The sequence below is a fragment of the Saccostrea cucullata genome, unplaced genomic scaffold (genome assembly GCF_032062105.1).
Source record: "Saccostrea cucullata isolate Sc308-1 unplaced genomic scaffold, CSIRO_AGI_Scuc_v1 ctg63, whole genome shotgun sequence".
Lineage (NCBI taxonomy): Eukaryota > Metazoa > Mollusca > Bivalvia > Ostreida > Ostreidae > Saccostrea > Saccostrea cuccullata.
The window spans coordinates 134,526-145,336 of record NW_026933545.1 but is presented as its reverse complement, the minus strand read 5'-3'; the positions used below and the strand labels follow the sequence as shown (position 1 = coordinate 145,336).

Genomic DNA, 10,811 nt, shown 5'->3' with positions numbered 1-10,811 from the left:
ATTTTTTTCCCAAATATCACAAATGTTTCCGTATGTGCATCTATTTACTTCCTTATTTCCTAAGATTTTAAAGCTTGGGGAAGTTTTCTGATGGTACACAAATATGATAAAACCAAATGGCAAATGAAGCATTTCCATACAAGTTTAATTTTACACTACGTGTTTGATAAATTCCAAATTCTCATAATAATCTGCTTGAAATTCAAGCTGTTGGTGATACACGTCTCTTGTTCTGTTGTAATGTAGCTCTTCCATGCACTGCAAGGCGTAAGTCTGATAGTACAGGTAGAATTTGTTGGCAAAGAATTCTGGTCTTCGTGCCAGAAGAGGAAGATCGCCGATTCCGAAGATACAGATTTGTCTGACACGACGTCCATGACACGGCCAGTTAAAGACCCCCGTGCCCCAGTTCTTAAAGCGCGTTAGAAAGGGCTTATCAAATCGATCTGTCTCTGGTTCACCTGTTAAAAAATAAAAATGTGTCACAAAATCTGAATTTGGCTATCTCTAACACTGTTGAAATCATATGTACACTGAACGAGATCTTCCAGATAAATATTAAATTGCTTTCTACATTGGACCAAATATAGTATAAATCTTGATTTATGCGTCTACATACTATTTTTCAAATGCCAAATATGACCAAATTAGAATAGATTTTTTTTTAGATAGAGAGCAAGTTTCAGAGGTCATGATTTATGGAACAAGGCTTTTTAGAGACAAAAGAGCACAGAAATTGGATCGGTGTTCCAGTCTCTCTTTAAAGTAAGACTTTCAGGAGGATGTCTCACTACAGTATTCTAGAACACCGGAAGTTCTCTATGCACATAAACACAGGTACCTTTGTAACTTCCAGGGATTTGTAGTTGAGGGTTGTGGTTCAGAGAAGCAAAGAATGTCTCGTCTGGCACTGCTACTCTCCTTGTCCAGTTTAAGAAATCTTTTGCAACAGGATTATTTACGACGTATTCCACAAACTTCCTGTTCACTGTGATGTGAACCGATCCCTTGACAGGTCGAATCTGGTTTGGAGGTGTTCCCGCAGCTAACCAGCGAACTTTGTTGGCTCTGTAAAAGAACAAACTTTATCCATATTGTTACATGTATCTCTAAAAGTTTATTAGACAATTTAGTTCCTCGGCATTAAGAAACCTTCCAACATAAAATAGGTTTACTAATATAAACTGAATCCTTATTTCGTTAAAACAAAGTCACGTGTTTATGTCTTTGTTTCAAAGAGGGTGCAATTGGCTTGCTGTTATACAGGTAGTTTACGACTACAGTGTATTTTACTCGTACAAGACTGATAAAAGATTTTTGCGAATGGCTTCAAGTTTAGACTTTTAGTTGGCACTAAGAGGCATTGGGCAGTTCAGGTTCTAATAATCATGCTCACGCCTTCCGCAACAAGGGACTTCAGTTTCATGAAAAAGACCCCCAGCTTTCACCTCAAAGTCCCTATCATCAGGCGAAAGAACAGTTCCTACATATCGATTTTGGATTTTTCGCGTCTGGGGCATGAACCCTTGACTTTCCGACTGACCGAGCGGCGGAGCAACCGTGACGAGTATCCAGTACGAGACGTCGTCAGAACTCAATCGTGGTGACAGAGAGAAATCCCATGGGTTTGACGATGAACATGAAATGTATTATAAAGAGTTGTCCATTAAATATTGAGGTATACAGGGACCTTTTTATCGGGTATAAGTTTGAATGAAAGATATTGACAGCATGGGCATTAAAATTTATAAAATAGAAAAAAAGATAATAATATTTGTCAATATGACACTCCTTAGTGCTGAACAATAAAGTACTCTTTTATTTATGTAGGTTATTTCATGTGATGTAGGATACAGATATCTCAATATTTTCTACCTAATTGTTTTTGTTTGGTTATAAAAAAAATTATTAATTATAAGAGTAAGGCAATTCAATTAAATTAAACACAGTGTTTATGTGAAGCAAATCATTTCATGTAAATTCTATCTCAAATTATACTGATGTGTAATAAAAATGAAAAGTCAATATTATAATAGTCTGTACATTCCATTATCTCTGCGTAACTTTGGAAGTCGGGTGGACATTTGCAACACTTGATCACCTTTCAGCCTCCCCCACAGAGAACAAGATTTTCTCATAAACATTTGATAATTTGTTGGATTTATCTAACATTAATTATACTTACATCTATATTAGTATCAAAGCAACTGAATATTTTTTTAATGAAGTATACCGTATTCGTATGAAGAACTATTCTTAGTGCTGTTTTCCCTTTTTTTTCTCATAAAAATTTTGCTTCATGATTAACTCAATTTTGTGTTGATACTCTTCGTGATTTTAGTTTTTAAAAAAACGTAGTTAGGAAGGCACATTCATTTCTATCTACTCTGCAAGAATAATAATATTCAGCAAACTATCAGCATATTCGCATTTTTTAAAAATATTTAACTTCCTATATAATTATGTTTTTAATTCCGACTTCAATTTGGAGTTCTTTATTTCTTTATGGCATCTGATCCCACACTGGGTGTTTCTTGGGGTATATCTGTGTTTTTGCTTTGCTCACACATTTCGTATTGTTTACAGAATTTACAATTCAAGGTTAAAATTTAAAAGTTTAGATTTTATCTAGTTAAACTTATAAAAATTATTTATATCGATCGTTACAAGTTTAACTATACCAAATTTCATGTATACTCCAATAACAAATTATCGCATGGAATTTTTACCAATGTTTTATATTATTGAAAAAAGTCAATTACCTTTTAATGGTGGACTCAAGATCATTCGCACCATTGTAGATTTTGAGTATCTTCACAATTTCATAATTTGTACGGAGAGGAAATTCCTGTCCTGTCAAATTAATAAAATACTTCCACTTTTTATATTTTAACAAGTCCTCCATACAAACTAATTCTTGGGTCAGCACACTCATATACCCCCAATTCACCAATATCCGCTTGGAAGCTAAAAATGCATTTGGAAAACATTTTATGATACTTGAAAACTCCTCAAAAATACTGTTGGGGGTTTTCTTGTCTATATGCAGACAGTAAACATTTTGGGGACGGTATATCGCCCTGAATAACATTTCAAATTGTTCTGGACTTTTATAAGCCATGATGCTGTATGCGATAGGAAAATTTTGTTCTTCGTCTGTTAATGAATCCATTATATATCCTTTGCTTTTTATAAATTTTTCACAGTCCCTTGTCTGATTAACAAAAGTCTTGCTCCTTGTTTGGAAAGAAATAGCTTTGCTTAAACGCTTGGCTTTTTCCACCTCCTTGGCGTTACCTTCAAAAAGTAAACCGCAGTTTACATTTTTAATTGGACGATTTTTAGTAAAATAATTTTGCGATATTAAATTTTTCCTTAGGGTTGAGTTTGTCTCTGATCTCTTGTATAATGGCGAATAGGAGACAAGGGATGTATTTGTTCCAACACTAGCACTAAACTGTTCCCTGTGCTTTCGCAGTCGCTCTCTTTGTGTAGCTTTTTGCTCTTCGTAATCACTTATTATCTCTTTGATGATCATAGAAATATTATTTATTTCCAACATGTCACTGGAACTTAAACGGTTTTGAAATTGTCCATATACAGTCAAAGTTCCATTTCTGTCATATTTCAAATTGCTTGCGATGAATTTGTATAGATTCTGCGTAGTTTTCTCCGATCCAGATAGGTTGCTAGAATTCCATACATGAATCGCAAGTAGTGCTGAGACAAGAATGACACAAACTACGAAATTAGTCCTCATCTGTTTCATTTTACTCTTCATGGTATCACTAAGTACTGTTTCATCGTGAAAACATCGAAGGGCTTACTGTGTTTACCTCACTAGAATCTGATTAATACTTTAGAAGGAAATCCATTCAGTGACAACCAACAGTAAATAAACTGAAAGGTGCGACTCAGATAGTTTGGACTCGTTGCTCTAGACCCATGGGTTTATCCTTAGATATTTCCACAGAGTGCAAGGTATTTTATCAGGCACCTGTATTTTCATCTTTGTTGACAACCTGATTTAATGTAAAGATAATAGTTTTAAAATCTTAAGCAGAAATAGAAAGGGGTTGCCAAAATTAAATTTTTGGAAGCCTTGCTGTTTTTGTTATTAATTTTCTTGAACCCTATTTGAGTTTTTGTCTATGTACCCTTAAGACTATATCAAACCACTGATAAAAATGTTCACCTTTATAAAAAGTATATCTGAGGTTTCTTAAAACAGCCCAAGATTTTGACATTCTTTTTTTTCAGATAGAAATTGATTGATTAATCGGTTCAATTTTATCACAGTGTAGCAACTGAAAATTTCGTAAGTTTTTAAGAGTGCGCAGTTCAGGTGTAATTTTCTTTTAAGGAAAAAAAAACAGATTAGTATAATAGCAATGAATCGATTTTTCTTCAATCATTGATATCTTTTGGCCAAAAACTTTAATAACAGATTATCCAGAAAAATACTTTGAAAAAAAGGGAAAAAAGAGATATAATTCTTCAAAAATAGAAAATGGTTAAATAATTAAGGTTTTATTTTTCGCTTTAAATGTAAAAACTCGAAAAAATAATTAATATACCTTAATCAAAAATACCTCTAGATAAAATTCTGACAACCATGGGGGTGTAAAGTAAACCTAATGTACTCGTTGCCCGACTCCCGAACTGTTGAATTGGAATCTTATCTCCAAACTTTCGTCAGCAAATCCCAGTCCTTTGCAACACCGGACTATTACATAATATATTTGTCTACACATCCTTATTCTGTCTATGTATATATACACTTTTCAGTCTTCAACTCGGTTGATGTGGAAAATTCACTTTCATTTGCTTAAATTGATTCTTACATGACTTATTGGGATCATAGGATAAAAAATTAAAATCAATATTTCAGTCTATACTTGTAATGTGAAAATTTTATAACATGTGTCACCTATCTAATACCTCCCCCCAAAAAATGAATTGGTTCCACAAGGGCCTTTATCATTAATTCAAAGGAAATTTCCTGTCTTCAAATGATATCATTAAGGACATAAGTTTTGAGCTTGATTTTTTTTTTCCTTCATATTTTAAGAGTTTCAAAAATTGAAGTACTTTTAAGTAATTATATGATGCCTGGTAATGCTGTACATCGCTTTTGAAAAAAAAAACTTTAAAAAACTTAGATTAATATATTTTGTATCTGATTTTTTGGCCAAACTGGTCCATATGTATTAACAATGAATTGGAAATGGTCAAATAAATGATATATTGAAAAAAAGTGAAATTGTAAAAAAAAATTTCAAATTCAAAAACTAAACATTTTCCTCTTTCACTCAATCATGTTAGACTTCGTTTAGGGATCGAAGTGATTATTGCAAACTTGTTTCATTACTCCACGTGTTATTCACTGAAACAAGAAAAAAATACTGCTGCATTTTCTAGAGTTAAAAAAAGAAAGACCTAGATATATATTTTATAGAAACTTCACAATGGTATCAGTCTGATCTAAGATTCTGGAGCCGTTGTCATTGAGCATGCGCAGTACAATGGGAGCCTTATTAGTGATAATTTATGAAAGAATAAATAAAGTTGAGATTGCTGCTTAAATAAAAGATAACACAAATAAACAGTCACACGGAAAGGGAATCAATGTTTTGTCAGTATTTTATTCGAAAAATGCACTCATGAGATGAGCAGGAATTTATAAAGAAGAGAAACCAGGTAAAAGAAGATAGGCACGACTTTCAAGATAAGAGGAGAAACGACAATAATTGATTCTTCTAATCCGTATTAGCAGATAACGTTTTGTTGTAATTTTTATGCATAGAGAGGACAACAGAAAAACAAATACAGTACCCATAAATAACAACATATTATATTGATAGACTGGAGATCAGGATTCACTGCGTTTACCAACGAAAAGGGTGAAGATAATGATAGGGAACATTGATCGATCTTTAACAATACAAATCTGTGAACAGGACATAACACACGGACCCAGGATACCTCAGAGGTGGGATCAGGTGCCTGGATGAATTAAGCAACCCACAAAGAACAAAAATGTGGTCGTAAAAAAAACTATGCAGTTGCTTCAAAGAAAGAAAACAATACTGTTAGAAGACATAGATATAGATATTGTTTCAATGGCGAAAGCCTTTTGCAATTAACAATGGCCCCATAGTTACATCATCAAAATAAAAAAGTTAGCCATTTGACTACGTTCATTTAAAGTTTTAAATGATCTATTTGAACAATTCAAAATTTCAAATAAATCAATTCTTGGCTTTTGTTTCCATGGTTTATATATATTAAATCTGTCTTTGATTCCAAAATTTCACAAAAAAACATAATAAAGGTACAAAGAAGGATAAGTAATTGTTCTACCAAACTTCTTTGTATGCCCCTGAAAAAAATATATTAGCATATGCCGATTCGGTACCGGTATATCCTAGTGAACCTGAAAGAAAAGACACAGTAGAGTCTGACGCATCTGTTTTATATTTGGATGTTTACCTAGAAAAAGACGTTTAAGTGGTAATCTAACAATAAAACTTTATATTAAACGTGGTGACCTCAACTTTTTACTTCCCTTACATATGTAACAATATACCCTTATCACATGCTTTGGGGTTTTGTCTCCCAGCTGATTCGATACACAAAAGCATGAAAGTATGCTCTATGTACAATTAATTTTTAAAACGAGGCAAACTATTATCGAACAAGTTGATGAAACAAGGATAACAAAAGTCTCGTTTGAACTCATCCTTTCGCAAGTTCTACGGTCGACATAATGACCTTTTCATTAGGTCAAATGATGGCTGACTTTTTTCATGCTAATTATTAGGCCATTATTTAGATGTACTTTTTGTGGATTTTCCCATTTATCTGGGAACACATGGCAGCAAAGACCAGTCAACAGGGATTAAATACTTCTCCATGGCACTTGATCCCTCCTCTGATGTTTTAGAAGTTCATGTTTAGTCTGCTCCCGATTTGTACTGTTTAAATGGACCATGAGCTTGAATAATGTTCATTATCTTCATATTTTTAGAGACAACTTTTTGGAAATTTTCATATCTATTAGCTATCCACAAAATAACAAGTTTATCAAAAATTTTATTGAAAAGTTTGTGAAGATCCAAGTTGATTGAAATCTTGACCCCCGGGCTAATTCTGAGGCCATAATAGATGATAAAATTTTAATATATGAATACATTGGAAAAATCTTCTTAAGAACACCAGAGCCCTGAATCAAATTTATATGGACGCATCTTGGGTTTTATAGATTCAATTTGTTCAAATCATGACCAACGGGGGAAGTGGGGGGGGGGGTCAAAATGAAAATTCAAACTTATAGAAAAAAAGCCACAGTAAATCAAAGACTTATTTTATCATTCTTAGTTAGTTTAAATTTAAAGGGAGGTCGAGACCACCTACAGATTCAATCTTTTCAAAACGCGATTTTTGTTCCTTCCTATCCACTGTGTCCATGGGTCTATATTGTTGAAACCTTGACTATTTGTTCAAGTGTTCTGGCGCTGATAAGCTCTCTTTTACTTTGCATTCCCCTGAGAAAAGTTATTCCTCTATGCTATTCGTCATTGATAATTAATTAACTAATGTACATGTATTTGAAAGGTTTAGTAAAATATAGAATTAGGCAAGAATTATTTTTATAATATCATACAGAAAGATTATTTCTAGAGATTAGGAAGGCATGCAGTACCGAACTATATAGATTACTATTGTTTTCATTCTAGTCTTCATGGTGATAGCTTCATTTATCAGTTTATGATCCTCTATATTGTATTATACTTAGGTGACCGTTAAGGTCTTGGGCCTCTTGTTTATCTAAGCATGATCCACTTTTATTGGCCATTGGACACATTTTGAATTTCATATATTACGAGGGGTGACCAAAAAGTTCGGGAATTATCTCTATATTTTCAAAAACACTTATTGTCATGCACATGTTCTATAAATAGCATATGAAGTGTAATCCATCATTGTGAGAAAAATGGTTGTCTTAATCTTATTCGAGCAACGAACGGCTGTAAAGTTTAACGTATAACTTGGAAATTCCTTGAAAGTATCTTATCATAATTTGTACAAGGTTTATGAAGACAATAGACTTTTCAGACGTTTAATCAGACGTTCCTATGACAGAGATCTCGAGTTGGGATAGTCACCCTTTTCTCTCTTGGAAAGGATATCCTTATCCAACCATCTTTTTTCCAAGATTTGGTCATTTCTGACAAATGGACCGTTCATGTTATAAAACAAATCTTGCATGGTAAGGAATATAAGACTCGGGAAAATATTTTAGCGTCTATGAACAGAATGCTTCAGGGAATGTCAGGTGACCACCTGGACTAATCGGCACCCCTTTAGTTATTGCTCGCATTGTTGAAACAGTAGATCGAGTTTGGCGAGAGATTTTTAATATTTGCAAGGGTAATCCAACTTATACTCAAAGTTCCCTTTCTAAGGAAAAAAATCTTCAAAATCATGTATCGGTTTCGAATATTTTTAATATCCCGAAGAACCAATATTATTTTAAACTACCATATATATACGTATATATATATTGGATTCCAAAACTTTATATTTAACAAAGATACATTGCGGGTTCCAGTAAATGTTCAACCAAGCCTCTTTCTTAACTTCTCACTAAGATATTGACAGTAGTGAAGGAAAAGCTTCAAGTGTACAGTACAACAATATATTTAAGAAGTGGTGTGAATCAGATGTGAATACTTTAAAAGTTCCAAAGAACTCTTTGAAATCTTTTACCAAAATCAGCAGCTTAAAAACTTACGACTTTTCAACTTTATAAGCAAGCATTCCCCATGATCAATACAGTCCAGGCCTTTGATATCATTGACAACTGCTTTTTCAAAAGAATGAAACTTGTAAATTTACTCATCTTTTCATAATTGGTCATTTACAAAATTATTTTGTTAAAACACATTCTGATTGTACACACAAATACTCTGAAGTTGACATAAAAAGGAGTTTCTGATTAACACTTTCTATATAATTTTTGGTGACCAGGTCTTCCAACAATCTATTGGGATTCCCTGGGTACTAATTGCGCTCCGTTATTAGTAGACCTTTTTTGTACTCATATGAAGCAGAGTTTGCGAAAAATAAGAAAATAAGAAAACACTTGCTGTGGCCTTCATCTCGACATTTAGATAAATCGACGACGTATTGTCAAATAACAATGGTTATTTCCATTCTTATGTCGATATGATATATCCTGGTGAACTTGAAATAAAAGATACCACAGAGTCTGACAAATCTATTTCCTATTTGGATATATTACTTGAAAAAAGACGTTAATTAATGGTTATCTAACAACCAAGCTCTATGATAAACGTGATGTCTTTAACTTTTCTATTGTCAACTTCACTTACGTATGCAGCAATATACCTTCATCACCTACATACGGCGTTTATATATCTCAGTTGATTCGATACACAAGAGCATGCTCTACGTATGAACAATTTTTAAAACGAGATAGGTTATTGACAAACAAGTTGGTGAAACAGGGACATCAGCATTCTCGTTTAAAGTCATCATTTCGTAAGTTGTATGATCGATACAATGACATTGTCAGCAAATATGTTTTATCGTTGAGTCAAATGCTGATTGTAGTTTTCCATACTAATTGTTAGTCCATTATTTATACCTGAATTGACGTCGGATTTTTGCGTTATTTCCCGATCATGACAAGGAGAACACAGCGGATGTGACCGGTCAGCAGGGTATGCTCACTCCTCCATGGCAGCTGATCCCACCTCCGATGTTTTGGAGGTCCATGTTTGCTCTGCTCCTATTTTGTATTGTTTTATGGACTTTAATATTGAATAATGTTGGTTACCTCCATATCTTTCATTCTATAATACTATCTCTTAACTGTACCCTTACAAAAATACCATACTAAACTTTAGTTAACTATAGTTTAATATAGTTAAGTAAAGTACCAAAGTTAAAACTTTGGAACTTTGATTTACTATAGTGAAAACTTTGGAACTTTGATTTACTATAGTGAAAACTTTGGAACTTTGATTTACTATGGCGAAAACTTTGGAACTTTGATTTACTTTGGTGAAAACTTTGGAACTTTGGTTTACTATGGTAAAAACTTTGGAACTTTGATTTATTATAGTTTACCATAGTTAACTATAGTATTTTTTTTTTGTTAGGGTAACTCCTCCTATATACCACTGAATAAAATTTAATGAAATTTTCACAAATTATTTATCACATAATGCCATTGTGAACTCTTATTCTACTTTTTTATATGACACTTATTTTGAAATATCCAAGAGCAAAACCAGGCGGTGGAGGGGTAGTATCATTTAGTGAGCTCACTGCTCACAGTACCTGTAATTTGGTTTCTTCATGGTTGATTCATGATTTTTTAAAATATTGTCTGTTTCTAATTTTTTTTTTGTTTGGTTTTCTTTTTTTTTCTTTTTTTAGGTCAGCGTAAGTAATTTAAAAAATGTAGTATCATTGCACGGCGAGGTTTCAGTACAGAGGTACACATACCGGTACATGCATGTACATGTATTATGTAAAGACTACAATCTCGGATCCTGTATTGAGTCATTTGGATTTAATAAAAAAGAAGCTTAATATGCTTTTAATATTTGTTATTTTGCGTTTTTGGAAGAAAGTTAATTCTTGCACAACAAATTATCATTAAATCTCTTTTAAATTTTCATAGACCAGAGATCCTTTAATCAAAAGTCTTTGATAAAAAGAAAATAGATATATGCTATTAGTGTATGTTTATTTTACGTAATTTTGCAAAAAGAAAA

General features: G+C 32.9%; 1 protein-coding gene across 1 annotated transcript; it reads right to left on the bottom strand.

The window, feature by feature from the left end:
* Window positions 1-112: 112 nt before the first annotated feature.
* On the bottom strand, window positions 113-3,996 carry LOC134238600 (beta-1,3-galactosyl-O-glycosyl-glycoprotein beta-1,6-N-acetylglucosaminyltransferase-like). Its single transcript, XM_062720730.1, has 3 exons — window positions 2,763-3,996; window positions 842-1,068; window positions 113-461 (listed from the first exon to the last, which is right to left on the bottom strand). The coding sequence occupies exons 1-3, from the start codon at window positions 3,779-3,781 to the stop codon at window positions 151-153; spliced, it is 1,557 nt and encodes a 518-aa protein (XP_062576714.1). The 5' UTR covers window positions 3,782-3,996; the 3' UTR covers window positions 113-150.
* Between the last annotated feature and the right edge of the window lie 6,815 nt (window positions 3,997-10,811).